Source organism: Pseudophryne corroboree, chromosome 7 (assembly GCF_028390025.1).
Source record: "Pseudophryne corroboree isolate aPseCor3 chromosome 7, aPseCor3.hap2, whole genome shotgun sequence".
NCBI classification, from domain to species: Eukaryota; Metazoa; Chordata; class Amphibia; order Anura; family Myobatrachidae; genus Pseudophryne; species Pseudophryne corroboree.
In genome coordinates, this window is record NC_086450.1 from 137,849,459 (window position 1) to 137,872,228 (window position 22,770).

General features: G+C 47.1%; 1 protein-coding gene across 1 annotated transcript in view; it reads right to left on the bottom strand.

The window, feature by feature from the left end:
• Positions 1-1,908: 1,908 nt before the first annotated feature.
• UPP2 (uridine phosphorylase 2) overlaps positions 1,909-22,770 on the bottom strand; it is a 39,824-nt gene continuing 18,962 nt past the window's right edge. Inside the window, exon 7 of the mRNA XM_063933696.1 lies at positions 1,909-3,793. Within this exon, the coding sequence (XP_063789766.1) occupies positions 3,651-3,793 (143 nt within the window). The 3' untranslated portion in view covers positions 1,909-3,650. The remainder of the gene's footprint in view (positions 3,794-22,770) is intronic.

Here is a 22,770-nt window from a genome sequence, read left to right on the forward strand (position 1 = left end):
TTCTGTAGTGTAGTGACTGCAGGGGAGAGCCAGGGAGCTTCCCTCCAACGGAGCTGTGAGGGAAAATGGCGCCAGTGTGCTGAGGAGATAAGGCCGCCGATAAGGGGGCGGAGCCTATCTCCCGGTTTTTTATGTATCCTGGCAGGGGTTAAATGCATCCATATCGCCCAGGAGCTATATGTGATGTATTTTTTTGCCATATAAGGTATTTTTATTGCGTCTCAGGGCGCCCCCCCCCAGCGCCCTGCACCCTCAGTGACCGGAGTGTGAAGTGTGCTGAGAGCAATGGCGCACAGCTGCGGTGCTGTGCGCTACCTTATTGAAGACAGGACGTCTTCTGCCACCGATTTTCCGGACCTCTTCTGCTCTTCTGGCTCTGTAAGGGGGACGGCGGCGCGGCTCTGGGACCCATCCATGGCTGGGCCTGTGATCGTCCCTCTGGAGCTAATGTCCAGTAGCCTAAGAAGCCCAATCCACTCTGCACGCAGGTGAGTTCGCTTCTTCTCCCCTTAGTCCCTCGATGCAGTGAGCCTGTTGCCAGCAGGACTCACTGAAAATAAAAAACCTAATTTAAACTTTTACTCTAAGCAGCTCAGGAGAGCCACCTAGATTGCACCCTTCTCGTTCGGGCACAAAAATCTAACTGAGGCTTGGAGGAGGGTCATAGGGGGAGGAGCCAGTGCACACCAGCTAGTCTTAAAGCTTTTACTTTTGTGCCCAGTCTCCTGCGGAGCCGTTATTCCCCATGGTCCTTTCGGAGTTCCCAGCATCCACTAGGACGTCAGAGAAAGGGGGATTGCATGCCATAATGTGTAAAAAAGGGGGCTCTGTTGCTGTAATGTGTAAAAAAAGGGGGGCTCTTGCTGTAATGTGTAAAACGGAGACTCTGCCTGCTTAATGTGTAAAAAAGGGGGACCCTGCCTAATGTGTAAAAAGGGGGATTCTGCCTGCCGTAATGTGTAAAAAGAGGGACTCTGCCTGCTGTAATGTGTAAAAGGGAGGTCTGTGGCCACGCCTCTTCCCCGTGAAACCACGCCCCTATACATTTTACGCGCAGCTACGACACGCACTGGCCCTGATTTGTATATATTGGGAGGGGCGCCATTGCCGTTTCTTACACACAGCGCTAAAATGTCTAGTTACGGCACTGGCCAGACTGTGTGTTAGGCATTTGAGGTCCCACAGATTTTTACTAACCTAGCGATGTAAGTAACTAGAATGTTGTATTTTAATGTGCCTTACTTTACTTCACTGAAGACTAGATTTTGAGGTTGTGTGGACTTATTCTATAAGTAGCTACTTAGGTGCATATAAAAGATGGCTACATATGGTTACAGATTAGGTCTATAACAAAATGTACAACCCTGATCTTGAGGACTATGCAGGGGCGGACTGGGATGGAAAACCACCCAGGAAAATTTATGGAACCAGCCATAATAGGGGTGGGTGTTTTTTGAGAGGCAGGGGCAGGATACCTTCTCATAGGGACTGATTGTATGCAGTTGTGGCCTTCCTTGCATCTTTTGCTGTAGTTGCGACTGAGACCAGTGGCGGATTGGGAACTAAGGGGGTCATTCCGAGTTGTTCGCTCGGTAAATTTTTTCGCATCGCAGCGATTTTCCGCTTAGTGCGCATGCGCAATGTCCGCACTGCGACTGCGCCAAGTAAATTTGCTATGCAGTTAGGAATTTTACTCACGGTTTTTTCTTCGTTCTGGTGATCGTAATGTGATTGACAGGAAGTGGGTGTTTCTGGGCGGAAACTGGCCGTTTTATGGGTGTGTGCGAAAAAACGCTACCGTTTCTGGGAAAAACGCGGGAGTGGCTGGAGAAACGGAGGAGTGTCTGGGCGAACGCTGGGTGTGTTTATGACGTCAAACCAGGAACGACAAGCACTGAACTGATCGCAGATGCCGAGTAAGTCTCGAGCTACTCAGAAACTGCACAGAGATGTCTTTTCGCTATATTGCGAATCTTTCGTTCGCAATTTTAAGAAGCTAAGATTCACTCCCAGTAGGCGGCGGCTTAGCGTGTGTAAAGCTGCTAAAAGCAGCTTGCGAGCGAACAACTCGGAATGAGGGCCTAAAAGTGGCCCTGTAACATTTTGTAGAAGTGGCCCGACATGGGCAGCACAAGAAGTGTAACATACCCTGTAGCTACGACAGCATCACTGGATGGCAGAGTTGCTGTGCTGCAGAGATGGAACAACAGAATGAATGGGGACAATGCAGTGTACTGAGGCCCTCATTCCGAGTTGTTCGCTCGTTAGCTGCTTTTAGCAACATTGCACACGCTAGCCTGCCGCCCTCTGGGAGTGTATCTTCGCTTAGCAGAATTGCGAACGAAAAAGATTAGCAGAATTGCAAATAAATAATTCTTAGCAGTTTCTGAGTAGCTCGAGACTTACTCCTACACTGCGATCAGCTCAGCCCGTTTCGTTCCTGGTTTGACGTCACAAACACGCCCTGCGTTTGGCCAGCCACTCCCCCGTTTCTCCATACACTCCTGCGTTTTATTCTGGCACGCCTGCGTTTTTTCGCACACTCCCAGAAAACGGTCAGTTTCCGCCCAGAAACACCCACTTCCTGTCAATCACACTCCGATCACTTCAACAATGAAAATTCTTCATTCGGACATGAGTAAATCTACTAAGTTTTGTGCTAAAATACTTAGCGCATGCGCATTTTTGCCTTAATCGCTCCTTTGCGAAAATCGGCAACGAGCGAACAACTCGGAATGACCCCCAGAGTGCTGTGGGCTACCTGTCATGTGGGGGGTGGGGCAACGTGACAACACACAAAACAGGCCCCACAGATACGTCGGCCTACCAGGAATCTTCCTGGTGATCCCTATGGCCAAAAACCTATGGACTATGATCCCACTAGGTGAATACTGTGTTATTAAGTACTCTACATAACAGATAATTTAGTTAAAGAAAAATCTGCTCATGAACATAACTTGGTTGTAGTTATAGTATTTAAAATAATTTGATATTATACACGTGTTGACTTGAAACAATTCAAATTTGCTTAAAACAAAAGGCTGAATAAAGTGAATATAATTTACCCCAGATTGTAAATTATATATTTATTGTACAATAGAATATTACAACCCACCCTATATAAAGGAGGGGGGCTGTAAGGTGAATGTTTTTAAAGATCTATAGATAGGCACCGGTTATCTTAATGCGCTGGAAAGAACAGGAAGGGGTAAATTTACTAAGGAGGAAAGTTTTTTAGACCTCGTGATGTTGCCCATAGCAACCAATCAGATTCTATCTTTTATCTTCAAGAAGCAGTTAGATAAATGTTAAGTAGAATCTGATTGGTTGCTATGAGCAACATCACCAGTTCTGAAAAAACTTCCACCTTAATAAATTTACCCTGAAGTGTGGTTCCTGTGGGGACGCACGTCTAGAGCACAGACTACTTCAGATATCTTCAAGGACAATAAATTCTTGAAAATTGTCCAAAGTAGTAGTGCTTTCATAGAAACAACCTTGTAATTTAGGGGAAAGTGGTTGCATTTCACAGTAACCTCCTACTGTAGTAGAACGGTGTAGGAGTATTATACACAGTATGCAGTATTTACATATGAACTATATACAGTATATGAGATAGCTGTGTTATCTAGCACCGATCTGGGAGCAAGCTATATGCACAAGTGAAGTTCTTTCTTGATGAACTGTGCAATCAACTTCTGTGGCCGCTTCTGGTACTCTCCCAGAACGCTGTGGCTGTGTGTGATCTGATCTCCTTGCAGCCTGTCAAGAAGAGTCACGCAGACTACTGCAGCTAGAAGAGATTCAATGTTCCAATACTGTTAATAGTCTGAATGCATACACTACTCAACAAATTCCTGTTGTTCAATAATCTAGTGCAACCTGTGGCTCTCCAACTGTTGTGAAACTACACATCCCAGCATGCCCGGTCACTGTTTTAGCATTTCTTAATAACAAAAGTGTGGCAGGGCATGCTAGGACTTGTAGTTTCACAACAGCTGGAGAGCCACAAGTTGGCTAAGCCTGCTCTAGTGTATAGATTATACACTTGTTTTAAAAGTAATATTAAAAGGTAGAGCAGGTATGTTTTTCTTGTGTTTTTTTTTTTTTTTACATTTTACCTCTTTATTATGGATTGGTAAAAGCTAGGAATGATAGACCACTCATCTTATGTCACAACGTGCTAGGCCATGCTCCAAAGCCGAGGTCTGTGTCTAACTAGGACCAGATGACCTTTTTCAGGTAGGCAACACCTGTACTCACATTACCAGTGTTTCCTACAGGTCACTTATTCCCCTTTTCCACTAGCTCAAAAAACACGGATAAATGCACGGGGGCGCGTATTTACCCGTGTTTTTTGCTAGTGGAAAAGGGTCCCCCAGCAAAAAACCCGGATCAAGTGACCCGTGAATCCTACCCGGGTAAATACCTGGGTCAGACACGGGAATGATCCGGGTAGGGTTGTAGTGTAAACGGAAGCCGTGTCGATGCGACACGGCTCCCGCTTACACTGTTTGGAAGTGCGGCGCTGGGAGATCATGTGATCTCCCAGCGCCGCCCCTGCTGCGTCACTAGCAGCGTCACCAACCCGCCAATATGCCGGGTTGGTGAGCGCAGTGGGAAAGGGAGCTGAGCACGGGCCGCAGCCGGGTAGCACCCGTGTCAGGCTCCCGGCTGCGACCCGTGCTCAGTAGTGTAAAAGGGGTATAAGGCAGTACTAAGACACATGGTATAAGTGATCAAGTGTCCTGATAAAGTGTCCTGGTTGGCACCTGTTGACCTTGGGTTCACTAACGTTGTGAGTTATGGGAGGAGAGTGATATCTATCTTATTATTTATGGTGACAGTCTCCTAGGTGTATGGACAAACTTCATTATTAATAATCTAGTAGTGATCACAGAAATGATTAGCTTCTTTTGTTTAAAAATGATGTATAAATGATTTCAGATGGGATTGCTTCTCTTAAATCTGCCACTGAAGCAGGAATGCATCAAATATACTGTATATTGTAGGGCTGGACTGACTGCTAAATTAACGATTCAGCCAGATATCGGCCTTTATTTTGCACATTCAAATTAAGCATTAGGAGACCTCAAATATTAACTCTGACCTACAATTGTAGCCTCTGCCAGCAGTTACTATTAGAGATGAGCGGGTTCGGTTTCTCTGAATCCGAACCCGCACGAACTTCATGTTTTTTTCACGGGTCCGAGCAGACTCGGATCCTCCCGCCTTGCTCGGTTAACCCGAGCGCGCCCGAACGTCATCATGACGCTGTCGGATTCTCGCGAGACTCTGATTCTATATAAGGAGCCGCGCGTCGCCGCCATTTTCACACGTGCATTGAGATTGATAGGGAGAGGACGTGGCTGGCGTCCTCTCCATTTAGATTAGGGTTGAGAGAGAGAGATTGACCTGAGGCTGTGATACTGTGATACTGTAGAAGAGAGTGCAGAGTTTAGTGACTGACGACCACAGTGACCACCAGACAGTGCAGTTGTTTGTTTTATTTAATATATCCGTTCTCTGCCTGAAAAAAACGATACACACAGTGACTCAGTCACATACCATATCTGTGTGCACTGCTCAGCCCAGTGTGCTGCATCAATGTATATATATATCTGACTGTGCTCAGCTCACACAGCTTATAATTGTGGGGGAGACTGGGGAGCACTGCAGTGCCAGTTATAGGTTATAGCAGGAGCCAGGAGTACATAATATTATATTAAAATTAAACAGTGCACACTTTTGCTGCAGGAGTGCCACTGCCAGTGTGACTAGTGACCAGTGACCTGACCACCAGTATATATAATATTAGTAGTATACTATCTCTTTATCAACCAGTCTATATTAGCAGCAGACACAGTACTGTACGTAAAGCCGTTTTTAAAACCTAATATATGGGAAGATACTCAGGAGGGTACTGTAGACACTGTTGAGATACTATGGGTAGAAATTGCATGCGGGGAAAAAGGAACAAAAAAGTTAGTATTGGGTGTATGCTATAGGCCGCCTGGTATCAACGCATCTGATGATGAATTGTTACTAAAGCAAATTGAAAAAGCAGCAGGAGTAGGAGACATAGTAGTGATGGGAGATTTTAACTATCCAGAGATAAACTGGAAAAACGATTCATGTGATACTGCTAGGGGCAGTATGTTTTTAAACACACTAAATGATAACTACCTAGTCCAACTAATTGAGGAACCAACTAGGTACAATGCAATCTTAGACCTGGTATTAACAAACAATCAGGATTTGGTATCGGGTATTATAGTAGGGGAACCCATAGGAAACAGCGACCATAATATGGTCACATTCAATATCAGTTTCTACAAACAGCCCTATACTGGCTCAACTAGGACTTTAAACTTTAGCAAAGCAAATTTTGAAATGATGAGGGTATTTTTCAGGGATATTGAATGGGAAGGTTTGTTTTTAGGAAAAAATACTACGGAGAAATGGGAGGTACTAAAATTCCTGCTAGCTAAAAATACACTCAAATATATTCCTATGAGTAGCAAAAAAGGGAATAAAAATCATAAACCGATGTGGCTTAACAAAAAGATTAAGGAACTTATGGGCAAGAAAAGGCGAGCATTTAAAAAATACAAATCTGACGGGGAAGCAGAGTCATTTCAGCACTATAAGGAATGTAACAAAAATTGCAAAAAGGAAATAAGAGCGGCTAAAGTAGAAACTGAAAAACTAGTAGCAAAGGAAAGCAAAGCAAATCCCAAAAAATTCTTTAAATACATCAATAGCAAGAGATTAAAAAAGGAGAGTATAGGCCCTTTGAAGGACACGTTGGGAGTCTTAAGCAAAAATGATAATGACATAGCGAACACACTAAATGAGTTTTTTTCAACAGTATTCACTAGAGAGGACCCAATTCAGGGACTGACACACAATCTCAATAAGGACAATATCACACTGATAGGTACTTATTTAAGCGAGGAAGTAGTCTGTCACCGATTAAAACATTTAAAGATTAATAAATCACCAGGGCCCGATGGTATTCATCCAAGGGTTCTAATGGAGCTTCACTCTGAACTGGCAAAACCGCTATCTCTGATCTTTGAGGATTCAGTTATATCAGGTATGGTTCCCAAAGACTGGCGTATAGCGGAAGTAGTGCCTATATTCAAAAAGGGAAGTAAAGCTGAACCAGGTAATTATAGACCAGTTAGTCTTACATCTATAGTGGGGAAAGTATTGGAAGGTATTCTAAGAGATAGTATTCAGAAGTCCCTTGAAACCAATAAGGTCATTAAAAGGAATCAACATGGGTTTATGAAGGACAGATCCTGTCAAACCAACTTACTTGGCTTTTATGAAACAGTAAGCGCAAACCTAGATCAGGGTAAAGACGTGGATGTAATCTTTTTAGACTTTGCCAAAGCGTTTGATACTGTACCACACATGAGACTTATATACAAGCTACAAGAATCAGGGATAGGAAGCACAATATGCACTTGGGTCAAAAACTGGTTAGATAATAGGAAGCAGCGCGTTGTGGTTAATGGATATTTTTCAACTTGGACTGAAGTGCTAAGTGGTGTGCCGCAAGGCTCAGTATTAGGACCGCTATTGTTCAATATTTTCATTAACGACCTAACAGAAGGTCTAGAGAGCATGGTGTCAATTTTTGCAGATGATACCAAATTGTGTAAGGTTATAAAAACAGAGGAGGATGCCGAGTCTCTTCAGAACGACTTAGTTAAATTAGAAGCATGGGCAGCCAAATGGAGAATGCGCTTCAACACAGACAAGTGTAAGGTAATGCACTGTGGTAACAAGAACAAAAAGTACACCTACCTACTAAATGGGGTAAAACTAGGGGATTCTGTACTGGAAAAGGACTTAGGTGTCCTCATAGATAGCAAGCTAAGCAGTAGTACCCAAAGTAGGACTGCAGCAAAGAAGGCTAATAAGATATTAGCATGCATAAAACGGGGTATTGATGCTAGGGACGAGAGTATTATACTCCCATTATATAAATCACTAGTGAGGCCACACCTTGAATACTGTGTACAGTTCTGGGCACCGTACTACAAAAAGGATATCCTGGAGCTTGAAAAGGTACAAAGGAGGGCGACCAAACTAATTAAGGGCATGGAGACGATGGAATACAAGGAAAGGCTTGAAAGACTAGGCATGTTTACATTGGAAAAGCGGAGACTAAGAGGGGATATGATCAACATCTACAAATATATAAGGGGACAATACTCAGAGCTTGCGCGGGACCTGTTTTTGGTTAGATCAACACAGAGGACTCGTGGACACTCGCTCAGGTTAGAGGAGAGGAGATTCCGCACAATACGGCGTAAAGGCTTTTTCACGGTAAGGACAATACGTGTTTGGAATTCCCTTCCCGAGGGAGTTGTAATGGCGGAATCTGTCAACACCTTTAAGAATGGGTTAGATAAATTCCTATTGGATAAGGATATCCAGGGGTATGGTGCATAGTCATGCATTATAGTTACTATTTAGTCAAATCATCATGCAGAGGACACCACAAATAGGTTGAACTCGATGGACAATTGTCTTTTTTCAACCTCAGATACTATGTTACTATGTTACAGTACAGTGCGGTAGTTCACGGCTGTGGCTACCTCTGTGTCGGCACTCGGCAGCCCGTCCATAATTGTATATACCACCTAACCGTGGTTTTTTTTTTCTTTCTTTATAGTCATACTAGTTACGAGTATACTATCTCTTTATCAACCAGTCTATATTAGCAGCAGACACAGTACAGTGCGGTAGTTCACGGCTGTGGCTACCTCTGTGTCGGCACTCGGCAGCCCGTCCATAATTGTATATACCACCTAACCGTGGTTTTTTTTTCTTTCTTTATACATACATACTAGTTACGAGTATACTATCTCTTTATCAACCAGTCTATATTAGCAGCAGACACAGTACAGTGCGGTAGTTCACGGCTGTGGCTACCTCTGTGTCGGCAGTCCGTCCATAATTGTATATACCACCTAACCGTGGTTTTTTTTTCTTTCTTTATACATACATACTAGTTACGAGTATACTATCTCTTTATCAACCAGTCTATATATTAGCAGCAGACACAGTACAGTGCGGTAGTTCACGGCTGTGGCTACCTCTGTGTCGGCACTCGGCAGCCCGTCCATAATTGTATATACCACCTAACCGTGTTTTTTTTTTCTTTCTTTATACATACTAGTTACGAGTATACTATCTCTTTATCAACCAGTCTATATTAGCAGCAGACACAGTACAGTGCGGTAGTTCACGGCTGTGGCTACCTCTGTGTCGGCACTCGGCAGCCCGTCCATAATTGTATATACCACCTAACCGTGGTTTTTTTTTCTTTCTTTATACATACATACTAGTTACGAGTATACTATCTCTTTATCAACCAGTCTATATTAGCAGCAGACACAGTACAGTGCGGTAGTTCACGGCTGTGGCTACCTCTGTGTCGGCACTCGGCAGTCCGTCCATAATTGTATACTAGTATCCAATCCATCCATCTCCATTGTTTACCTGAGGTGCCTTTTAGTTGTGCCTATTAAAATATGGAGAGCAAAAATGTTGAGGTTCCAAAATTAGGGAAAGATCAAGATCCACTTCCACCTCGTGCTGAAGCTGCTGCCACTAGTCATGGCCGAGACGATGAAATGCCAGCAACGTCGTCTGCCAAGGCCGATGCCCAATGTCATAGTACAGAGCATGTCAAATCCAAAACACCAAATATCAGTAAAAAAAGGACTCCAAAACCTAAAATAAAATTGTCGGAGGAGAAGCGTAAACTTGCCAATATGCCATTTACCACACGGAGTGGCAAGGAACGGCTGAGGCCCTGGCCTATGTTCATGGCTAGTGGTTCAGCTTCACATGAGGATGGAAGCACTCAGCCTCTCGCTAGAAAAATGAAAAGACTAAAGCTGGCAAAAGCAGTAGCACCGCAAAGAACTGTGCGTTCTTCGAAATCCCAAATCCACAAGGAGAGTCCGACTCCAATTGTGTCGGTTGCGATGCCTGACCTTCCCAACACTGGACGTGAAGAGCATGAGCCTTCCACCATTTGCACGCCCCCTGCAAGTGATGGAAGGAGCACCCGCAGTCCAGTTCCTGATAGTCAGATTGAAGATGTCAGTGTTGAAGTACACCAGGATGAGGAGGATATGGGTGTTGCTGGCGCTGGGGAGGAAATTGACCAGGAGGATTCTGATGGTGAGGTGGTTTGTTTAAGTCAGGCACCCGGGGAGACACCTGTTGTCCGTGGTAGGAATATGGCCGTTGACATGCCTGGTGAAAATACCAAAAAAATCAGCTCTTCGGTGTGGAAGTATTTCACCAGAAATGCGGACAACAGGTGTCAAGCCGTGTGTTCCCTTTGTCAAGCTGTAATAAGTAGGGGTAAGGACGTTAACCACCTCGGAACATCCTCCCTTATACGTCACCTGCAGCGCATTCATAATAAGTCAGTGACAAGTTCAAAAACTTGGGCCGACAGCGGAAGCAGTCCACTGACCAGTAAATCCCTTCCTCTTGTAACCAAGCTCACGCAAACCACCCCACCAACTCCCTCAGTGTCAATTTCCTCCTTCCCCAGGAATGCCAATAGTCCTGCAGGCCATGTCATTGGCAATTCTGACGAGTCCTCTCCTGCCTGGGATTCCTCCGATGCATCCTTGCGTGTAACGCCTACTGCTGCTGGCGCTGCTGTTGTTGCTGCTGGGAGTCGATGGTCATCCCAGAGGGGAAGTCGTAAGACCACTTTTACTACTTCCACCAAGCAATTGACTGTCCAACAGTCCTTTGCGAGGAAGATGAAATATCACAGCAGTCATCCTACTGCAAAGCGGATAACCGAGGCCTTGACATCCTGGGTGGTGAGAAACGTGGTTCCGGTATCCATCATTACTGCAGAGCCAACTAGAGACTTGTTGGAGGTACTGTGTCCCCGGTACCAAATACCATCTAGGTTCCATTTCTCTAGGCAGGCGATACCGAAAATGTACACAGACCTCAGAAAAAGAGTCACCAGTGTCCTAAAAAATGCAGCTGTACCCAATGTCCACTTAACCACGGACATGTGGACAAGTGGAGCAGGGCAGGGTCAGGACTATATGACTGTGACAGCCCACTGGGTAGATGTATGGACTCCCGCCGCAAGAACAGCAGCGGCGGCACCAGTAGCAGCATCTCGCAAACGCCAACTCTTTCCTAGGCAGGCTACGCTTTGTATCACCGGTTTCCAGAATACGCACACAGCTGAAAACCTCTTACGGCAACTGAGGAAGATCATCGCGGAATGGCTTACCCCAATTGGACTCTCCTGTGGATTTGTGGCATCGGACAACGCCAGCAATATTGTGTGTGCATTAAATCTGGGCCAATTCCAGCACGTCCCATGTTTTGCACATACCTTGAATTTGGTGGTGCAGAATTTTTTTAAAAACGACAGGGGCGTGCAAGAGATGCTGTCGGTGGCCAGAAGAATTGCGGGACACTTTCGGCGTACAGGCACCACGTACAGAAAACTGGAGCACCACCAAAAACTACTGAACCTGCCCTGCCATCATCTGAAGCAAGAAGTGGTAACGAGGTGGAATTCAACCCTGTATATGCTTCAGAGGTTGGAGGAGCAGCAAAAGGCCATTCAAGCCTATACAATTGAGCACGATATAGGAGGTGGGATGCACCTGTCTCAAGCGCAGTGGAGAATGATTTCAACGTTGTGCAAGGTTCTGATGCCCTTTGAACTTGCCACACGTGAAGTCAGTTCAGACACTGCCAGCCTGAGTCAGGTCATTCCCCTCATCAGGCTTTTGCAGAAGAAGCTGGAGACATTGAAGGAGGAGCTAACACGGAGCGATTCCGCTAGGCATGTGGGACTTGTGGATGGAGCCCTTAATTCGCTTAACAAGGATTCACGGGTGGTCAATCTGTTGAAATCAGAGCACTACATTTTGGCCACCGTGCTCGATCCTAGATTTAAAGCCTACCTTGGATCTCTCTTTCCGGCAGACACAAGTCTGCTGGGGTTCAAACACCTTCTGGTGAGTAAATTGTCAAGTCAAGCGGAACGCGACCTGTCAACAACATCTCCTCCTTCACATTCTCCCGCAACTGGGGGTGCGAGGAAAAGGCTCAGAATTCCGAGCCCACCCGCTGGCGGTGATGCAGGGCAGTCTGGAGCGACTGCTGATGCTGACATCTGGTCCGGACTGAAGGACCTGACAACGATTACGGACATGTCGTCTACTGTCACTGCATATGATTCTCTCACCATTGAAAGAATGGTGGAGGATTATATGAGTGACCGCATCCAAGTAGGCACGTCACACAGTCCGTACTTATACTGGCAGGAAAAAGAGGCAATTTGGAGGCCCTTGCACAAACTGGCTTTATTCTACCTAAGTTGCCCTCCCACAAGTGTGTACTCCGAAAGAGTGTTTAGTGCCGCCGCTCACCTTGTCAGCAATCGGCGTACGAGGTTACATCCAGAAAATGTGGAGAAGATGATGTTCATTAAAATGAATTATAATCAATTCCTCCGTGGAGACATTGACCAGCAGCAATTGCCTCCACAAAGTACACAGGGAGCTGAGATGGTGGATTCCAGTGGGGACGAATTGATAATCTGTGAGGAGGGGGATGTACACGGTGATATATCGGAGGATGATGATGAGGTGGACATCTTGCCTCTGTAGAGCCAGTTTGTGCAAGGAGAGATTAATTGCTTCTTTTTTGGTGGGGGTCCAAACCAACCCGTCATATCAGTCACAGTCGTGTGGCAGACCCTGTCACTGAAATGATGGGTTGGTTAAAGTGTGCATGTCCTGTTTATACAACATAAGGGTGGGTGGGAGGGCCCAAGGACAATTCCATCTTGCACCTCTTTTTTCTTTGCGTCATGTGCTGTTTGGGGAGGGTTTTTTGGAAGGGACATCCTGCGTGACACTGCAGTGCCACTCCTAGATGGGCCCGGTGTTTGTGTCGGCCACTAGGGTCGCTTATCTTACTCACACAGTCAGCTACCTCATTGCGCCTCTTTTTTTCTTTGCGTCATGTGCTGTTTGGGGAGGGTTTTTTGGAAGGGACATCCTGCGTGACACTGCAGTGCCACTCCTAGATGGGCCCGGTGTTTGTGTCGGCCACTAGGGTCGCTTATCTTACTCACACAGTCAGCTACCTCATTGCGCCTCTTTTTTTCTTTGCGTCATGTGCTGTTTGGGGAGGGTTTTTTGGAAGGGACATCCTGCGTGACACTGCAGTGCCACTCCTAGATGGGCCCGGTGTTTGTGTCGGCCACTAGGGTCGCTTATCTTACTCACACAGCTACCTCATTGCGCCTCTTTTTTTCTTTGCGTCATGTGCTGTTTGGGGAGGGTTTTTTGGAAGGGACATCCTGCGTGACACTGCAGTGCCACTCCTAGATGGGCCCGGTGTTTGTGTCGGCCACTAGGGTCGCTTATCTTACTCACACAGCGACCTCGGTGCAAATTTTAGGACTAAAAATAATAGTGAGGTGTGAGGTATTCAGAATAGACTGAAAATGTGTAAATTATGGTTTTTGAGGTTAATAATACTTTGGGATCAAAATGACCGCCAAATTCTATGATTTAAGCTGTTTTTTAGGTTTTTTGGAAAAAAACACCCGAATCCAAAACACACCCGAATCCGACAAAAAAAATTCGGTGAGGTTTTGCCAAAACGCGGTCGAACCCAAAACACGGCCGCGGAACCGAACCCAAAACCAAAACACAAAACCCGAAAAATTTCCGGCGCTCATCTCTAGTTACTATGTGAGCACTAATGTCTGGGGAACCAAGGCTGCATCTCACAGATCTGTTCAATTATTGCTGCAAACCCTTAGAATTCATATGTATCCAGACCTGATCCTGGATTTGGTGCATTTCATATACTGTAGTCACATGTGAGAAGAATAAACTAGGAAGCATATAATGATAGTGATTAAAACATGACAGTGATAGACTCTAGAGTCAAAATTATCACCAAAAGACTGAATGGTTTCAGAAGCATTCATAGTTTAGTCACGTGTGAAAGTAATAATAATAATAAGAATTTACTCACCGGTAATTCTATTTCTCGTAGTCCGTAGTGGATGCTGGGAACTCCGTAAGGATCATGGGGAATAGCGGCTCCGCAGGAGACTGGGCACAACTAAGAAAGATTTAGGACTACCTGGTGTGCACTGGCTCCTCCCTCTATGCCCCTCCTCCAGACCTCAGTTAGGAAACTGTGACCGGAAGAGCTAACACCATAAGGAAAGGATTTGGAATCCCGGGTAAGACTCATACCAGCCACACCAATCACACCGTACAACTTGTGATACTATACCCAGTGAACAGTATGAATAACAACTGAGCCTCTCAACAGATGGCTCCAAACAATAACCCTTTAGTTAGGCAATAACTATATACAAGTATTGCAGACAATCCGCACTTGGGATGGGCGCCCAGCATCCACTACGGACTACGAGAAATAGAATTACCGGTGAGTAAATTCTTATTTTCTCTGACGTCCTAGTGGATGCTGGGAACTCCGTAAGGACCATGGGGATTATACCAAAGCTCCCAAACGGGCGGGAGAGTGCGGATGACTCTGCAGAACCGAATGAGCAAACTCAAGGTCCTCCTCAGCCAGGGTATCAAACTTGTAGAATTTAGCAAATGTGTTTGAACCCGACCAAGTAGCAGCTCGGCAAAGTTGTAAAGCCGAGACCACCTCGGGCAGCCGCCCAAGAAGAGCCCACTTTCCTCGTGGAATGGGCTTTTACAGATTTAGGATGCGGCAGTCCAGCCGCAGAATGTGCAAGTTGAATCGTACTACAGATCCAGCGAGCAATAGACTGCTTTGAAGCAGGAGCACCCAGCTTGTTGGGCGCATACAGGATAAATAGCGAGTCAGTTTTCCTGACTCCAGCCGTCCTGGAAACATAGATTTTCAGGGCCCTGACTACGTCCAGCAACTTGGAATCCTCCAAGTCCTTAATAGCCGCAGGCACCACAATAGGTTGGTTCAAATGAAAAGCTGATACCACCTTAGGAAGAAATTGGGGACGAGTCCTGAATTCCGCCCTATCCATATGGAAAATCAGATAAGGGCTTTTACATGACAAAGCCGCCAATTCTGACACACGCCTGGCCGAAGCCAAGGCCAACAGCATGACCACTTTCCACGTGAGATATTTTAGTTCCACGGTTTTAAGTGGCTCAAACCAATGTGACTTAAGGAAATCCAACACCACGTTGAGATCTCAAGGTGCCACTGGAGGCACAAAAGGGGGCTGAATATGCAGCACTCCTTTAACAAACGTCTGAACTTCAGGCAGTGAAGCCAGTTCTTTTTGGAAGAAAATCGACAGAGCCGAAATCTGGACCTTAATGGAACCTAATTTGAGGCCCATAGTCACCCCTGACTGTAGGAAGTGCAGAAATCGACCCAGCTGAAATTCCTCCGTTGGGGCCCTTCTGGCCTCACACCACGCAACATTTTCGCCATATGCGGTGATAATGGTTTGCGGTCACCTCCTTCCTAGCTTTAATCAGCGTAGGGATGACTTCCTCCGGAATGCCCTTTTCCTTCAGGATCCGGCGTTCAACCGCCATGCCGTCAAACGCAGTCGCGGTAAGTCTTGGAACAGACAGGGTCCCTGCTGCAGCAGGTCCTGTCTGAGCGGCATAGGCCATGGGTCCTCTGAGATCATTTCTTGAAGTTCTGGGTACCAAGCTCTTCTTGGCCAATCCGGAACCACAAGTATAGTTCTTACTCCTCTCCTTCTTATTATTCTCAGTACCTTGGGTATGAGAGGCAGAGGAGGGAACACATAAACCGACTGGTACACCCACGGTGTCACTAGAGCATCCACAGCTATCGCCTGAGGGTCCCTTGACCTGGCGCAATATCTTTTTAGCTTTTTGTTGAGGCGGGACGCCATCATGTCCACCTGTGGCCTTTCCCAACGGTGTACAACCATTTGGAAGACTTCTGGATGAAGTCCCCACTCTCCCGGGTGGAGGTCGTGCCTGCTGAGGAAGTCTGCTTCCCAGTTGTCCACTCCCGGAATGAACACTGCTGACAGTGCTAACACATGATTTTCCGCCCATCGGTGAATCCTTGTGGCTTCTGCCATCGCCATCCTGCTTCTTGTGCCGCTCTGACAGTTTACATGGGCGACCGCCGTGATGTTGTCTGACTGGATCAGCGCCGGCTGGTGTTGAAGCAGGGGTCTTGCCTGACTTAGGGCATTGTAAATGGCCCTTAGTTCCAGAATATTTATGTGTAGGGAAGTCTCCTGACTCGTCCATAGTCCTTGGAAGTTTCTTCCCTGTGTGACTGCCCCCCAACCTCGAAGGCTGGCATCCGTGGTCACCAGGACCCAGTCCTGTATGCCGAATCTGCGGCCCTCTAGAAGATGAGCACTCTGCAGCCACCACAACAGCGACACCCTGGTCCTTGGAGACAGGGTTATCAGCCGATGCATCTGAAGATGCGATCCGGACCACTTGTCCAACAGATCCCACTGAAAGATCCTTGCATGGAACCTTCCGAATGGAATTGCTTCGTAAGAAGCCACCATCTTTCCCAGGACTCGCGTGCAGTGGTGCACCGACACCTGTTTTGGTTTTAGGAGGTCTCTGACTAGAGATGACAACTCCTTGGCCTTCTCCTCCGGGAGAAACACTTTTTTCTCATCTGTGTCCAGAACCATCCCCAGGAACAGTAGACGCGTTGTAGGAACCAGCTGCGACTTCGGAATATTCAGGATCCAGCCGTGCTGTTGTAGCACTTCCCGAGCTAGTGCTACTCCAATCAACAACTGTTCCCTGGACCTCGCCTTTATAAGGAGATCGTCCAAGTACGCGATAATTAAAACTCCCTTTTTCCGAAGGAGTATCATAATTTCGGCCATTACCTTGGTAAATACCCTCGGTGCCGTGGACAGACCAAACGGCAACGTCTGGAATTGGTAATGACAGTCCTGTACCACAAATCTGAGGTACTCCTGGTGAGGAGGGTAAATGGGGACATGCAGGTAAGCATCCTTGATGTCCAGTGATAGCATGTAATCCCCCTCGTCCAGGCTTGCAATCACCGCCTTGAGCGATTCCATCTTGAACTTGAACCTTCTTATATAAGTGTTCAAGGATTTTAAATTTAAAAAGGGTCTCACCGAACCGTCCGGTTTCGGTACCACAAACATTGTGGAATAGTAACCCCGTCCTTGTTGAAGGAGGGGTACCTTGATTATCACCTGCTGAGAATACAGCTTGTGAATCGCCTCCAGCACTGCCTCCCTGTCCGGGGGAGCTGTCGGCAAGGCAGATTTGAGGAAACGGCGAGGGGGAGACGTCTCGAATTCCAGCTTGTACCCCTGAGATACTACTTGTAGAATCCAGGGATCCACCCGTGAGCGAGCCCACTGGTCGCTGAAGTTCTTGAGACGGGCCCCCACTGTACCTGGCTCCGCCTGTGGAGCCCCAGCGTCATGTGGTGGACTTAGAGGAAGCGGGGGAGGACTTTTGTTCCTGGGAACTGGCTGTATGTTGCAGCTTTTTCCCTCTACCTCTGCCTCTGGGCAGAAAGGACGCGCCTCTAACCCGCTTGCCTTTCTAGGGCCGAAAGGACTGTACCTGATAATACGGTGCTTTCTTTGGCTGTGAGGGAACATGGGGTAAAAATGCTGACTTCCCAGCTGTCGCTGTGGAAACGAGGTCCGAGAGACCATCCCCAAACAACTCCTCACCCTTGTAAGGCAAAACTTCCATGTGCCTTTTAGAATCTGCATCTCCTGTCCACTGCCGAGTCCACAACCCTCGCCTGGCAGAAATGGACATTGCGTTTATTTTAGATGCCAGCCGGCAAATATCCCTCTGTGCATCTCTCATGTATAAGACAGCGTCTTTAATATGCTCTACGGTTAGCAATATAGTGTCCCTGTCTAGGGTATCAATGTTTTCCGACAGGGAATCTGACCACGCAGCTGCAGCACTGCACATCCATGCTGAAGCAATAGCCGGTCTCAGTATAATTCCTGAGTGTGTATATACAGACTTCAGGATAGCCTCCTGCTTTCTATCCGCAGGCTCCTTTAGGGCGGCCGTGTCCGGAGACGGTAGTGCCACCTTTTTTGACAGACGTGTGAGCGCTTTATCCACCCTAGGGGATGTCTCCCAACGTGACCTGTCCTCTGGCGGGAAAGGGTACGTCATTAGTAACTTTTTAGAAATTACCAGTTTCTTATCGGGGGAAGCCCACGCTTCTTCACACACTTCATTTAATTCATCAGATGGGGGAAAAACCACTGGTAGCTTTTTCTCCCCAAACATAATACCCTTTTTTGTGGTACCTGGGGTAATATCAGAAATGTGCAACACATTTTTCATTGCCGTAATCATATAACGAGTGGCTCTATTGGAATGTACACTAGTCTCATCGTCGTCGACACTGGGGTCAGTATCCGTGTCGACATCTGTGTCTGCCATCTGAGGTAGTGGGCGTTTTAGAGCCCCTGATGGCTTTTGAGACGCCTGGGCAGGCACGGGCTGAGAAGCCGGCTGTCCCACATCTGCTATGTCGTCAAACCTTTTATGTAAGGAGTTGACACTATCGCGTAATTCCTTCCACATGTCCATCCATTCAGGTGTCGACCCCGCAGAGGGGGACATCACATTTATCGGCACCTGCTCTGCCTCCACATAAGCCTCCTCATCAAACATGTCGACACAGCCGTACCGACACACCGCACACACACAGGGAATGCTCTGACTGAGGACAGGACCCCACAAAGTCCTTTGGGGAGACAGAGAGAGAGTATACCAGCACACACCAGAGCGCTATATAATGCAGGGATACACAGTGATTTTTCCCCTATAGCTGCTATAATACACAGTTTGCGCCTAAATTTAGTGCCCCCCCTCTCTTTTTAACCCTATTGAGCCTGGAAACTGCAGGGGAGAGCCTTGGGAGCGTCTTTCCAGCGGAGCTGTGAGAGGAAATGGCGCCAGTGTGCTAAGGGAGATAGCCCCGCCCCCTTCTCGGCGGACTTCTCCCGCTTTTTTCAGGATATTTTTGGCAGGGGATTTTACACATATATAGTCTTACTGACTATATTATGTGTTTTTTAGCCAAGCTAAGGTACTCTTATTGCAGCCCAGGGCGCCCCCCCCAGCGCCCTGCACCCATCAGTGACCGGAGTGTGTGGTGTGCATGGGGAGCAATGGCGCACAGCTGCAGTGCTGTGCGCTACCTTAATGAAGACCGGAGTCTTCAGCCGCCGATTTCCTGGACGTTCTTCTTGCTTCTGGCTCTGCAAGGGGGACGGCGGTGCGGCTTCGGGACCGGACGACCGAGGCTGGGCCTGTGTTCGATCCCTCTGGAGCTAATGGTGTCCAGTAGCCTAAGAAGCCCAAGCTAGCTGCAAGTAGGTAGGTTCGCTTCTTCTCCCCTCAGTCCCTCGTAGCAGTGAGTCTGTTGCCAGCAGATCTCACTGAAAATAAAAAACCTAAATATACTTTCTTTTCTAAGAGCTCAGGAGAGCCCCTAGTGTGCAACCAGCTCGGCCGGGCACAACATTCTAACTGAGGTCTGGAGGAGGTGCATAGAGGGAGGAGCCAGTGCACACCAGGTAGTCCTAAATCTTTCTTAGTTGTGCCCAGTCTCCTGCGGAGCCGCTATTCCCCATGGTCCTTACGGAGTTCCCAGCATCCACTAGGACGTCAGAGAAAATAATAATAATAATAATAATAATAATGAATGAACACTGAATAACAATGGCTGGTGGACTCTTTACGTGATTCTACAGGTTAAGGGGGGGAGGTTCATGACCCAAATGACACTGATTTCCTTACATGGTGTACTCAAGTAACCAGATATCCAATCTGTATAGTCTAGTATAAGTTACTTAGGGACAGTTTTCTCTCATTGTGTGTGTGTGGTAGATCCATGATCTGTTTACTATAGAAGGTTGGTTATGTATAGTGGGTCCTGACTCACTTGCATTACATTCCTCCAACTCCTTTACTGCCAGATGAGTAGAGAACAAGCATGATCTACTGCTGGCAGGAATAAACAGCCACATGCAGGTGCCTCAATGTAGGTGCTATGGGCTGCAACATATCATAGATAGATAGATATTTCTATCCATCCGTCTGACAGAATGCTCATTACGGTCTTGTGAATCTATTAGAAGATATAGGGGTATATGCAATTCACGGCGAATCGCGGAAAATTATCGCCGTTTTTTTAATTTGACACAATTCGACAGGTGAATTCCGGCAGGTGACTGCCGGAATTCACCATATTCAATGAAAAACGGATTCGACATTCCCGCGGGCGAAAAACGGCCGATTTGCCAAATTTTGCCGCGAATTAAAAAAACGGGTAAAAACCCGGAAAAAAATGGCGTGGGGTCCCCCCTCCAAAGCATAACCAGCCTCGGGCTCTTCGAGCTGGTCCTGGTTCTAAAAATGCGGGGACAAAATTGACATGGGATCCCCCGTATTTTTAAAACCAGCACCGGGCTCTGCGCCTGATGCTGGTGCAAAAAATACGGGGGACAAAAAGAGTAGGGGTCCCCCGTATTCTATACACCAGCATCGGGCTCCACTAGCTGGACAGATAATGCCACAGCCGGGGGTCACTTTTATACAGCGCCATGCGGCCGTGGCATTAAATATCCAACTAGTCACCCCTGGCCGGGGTACCCTGGGGGAGTGGGGACCTCTTCAATCAAGGGGTCCCCCCCCCCAGCCACCCAAGGGTGAAGCCCGAGGCTGTTCCCCCCATCCAAAGGCTGCGGATGGGAGGCTGATAGCCTTGAGTAAAATGACAGAATATTGTTTTTTCCAGTAGTACTACAAGTCCCAGCAAGCCTCCCCCGCAAGCTGGTACTTGGAGAACCACAAGTACCAGCATGCGGGAGAAAAACGGGCCCGCTGGTACCTGTAGTACTACTGGAAAAAAAATACCCAAATAAAAACAGGACACACACACCGTGACAAGTACAACTTTATTACACACTGCCGACACACACATACTTACCTATGTTAACACGCCGACTGCCACAGTCTCCGACGATCCGAGGGTACCTGTTAAAAAATTATACTCACCTTCCAGCGTCCAGAGATAAATCCACGTCCAGAGTATAATCCACGTACATGTTAAAAAAACAAACCGCATACCCGACCATGCCGGACTGAAAGGGGTCCCATATTGACACATGAGACCCCTTTCCCCGAATGTGCCGGGACCCCACGTGACTCCTGTCACTGAGGTCCCTTCAGCCAATCAGGAAGCGCTACTACGTGGCGCTCACCTGATTGGCTGTGCGCTGTCTGTGCTGTGACAGCGCATCGCACAGCTCTCTCCATTATTTCAATGGTGGGAACTTTGCCGTCAGCGGGGGGGTTACCCGCGGTCAGCCGCTGACCGGCGGGTGACCCCACCGCTAACCGCAAGGTTCCCACCATTAAATATAATGGAGAGGCTTTGCGATGCGCTGTCTGAGCTCAGACACGCAGAGCCAATCAGCAGAGTGCAAGGACGTTGCACTCGCTGATTGGTTGAAGAGACCTTTCAGTGACAGCTGTCACGTAGAGGTCTCTGCATTCGGGGAAAGGGGTCTCATGTGTCAACATGGGACCCCTTTCAGTCCGCTGGCACGGGTTTTTGCGTTTTGTTATTTTGCCAAGTACCTGGATTATACTCTGGACGTGGATTTATCTCTGGACGCTGGAAGGTGAGTATCATTTTTTAACAGGTACCCTCGGATCGTCGGAGACTGTGGCAGTCGGCGTGTCAACATAGGTAAGTATGTGTGTGTCGGCAGTATGTAATAAAGTTGTACTTGTCACGGTGTGTGTGTCCTGTTTTTATTTGGGTATTTTTTTTCCAGTAGTACTACAGGTACCAGCGGGCCCGTTTTTCTCCCGCATGCTGGTACTTGTGGTTCTCCAAGTACCAGCTTGCGGGGGAGGCTTGCTGGGACTTGTAGTACTACTGGAAAAAACAATATTCTGACATTTTTCTCAAGGCTATCAGCCTCCCATCCGCAGCCCTTGGATGGGGGGGGGGACAGCCTCGGGCTTCACCCCTGGCCCTTGGGTGGCTGGGGACCCCTTGATTGAAGGGGTCCCCACTCCCCAAGGGTACCCCGGCCAGGGGTGACTAGTTGGATATTTAATGCCACGGCCGCAGGGCACTGTATAAAAGTGACCCCCGGCTGTGGCATTATCTGTCCAGCTAGTGGAGCCCGATGCTGGTGTAAAAAATACGGGGGACCCCCACTCTTTTTGTCCCCCGTATTTTTTGCACCAGCACCAGGCGCAGAGCCCGGTGCTGGTTTTAAAAATACGGGGGATCCCCTGTCAAATTTTTCCCCGCATTTTTAGAACCAGGACCAGCTCGAAGAGCTTGAGGCTGGTTATGCTTTGGAGGGGGGACCCCACGCCATTTTTTTCCTTGATTTTACCGTTCCAGCTATTAAAAAAATAAAATAAAATATATATTTTAAAAAATATATAAATAATACTTGTGCAACCAAAAAAGACAAACCAAGTACCTAATCCCTTCTAATATAAATAGATATGCTATTCCCAAAAAAAAAAAACATGTTTTAAATTTTTTTTTATTGGTTTCACCCTCCAAAGTGTGGCGGATTGAAAATGACGAATTTACTGTCTAAAAGCACTGTTGTCGAATTTCCAAACTTGAATTGAATACACTTTGGTCGAATTGCAGCACTTGTATCATTGCAGA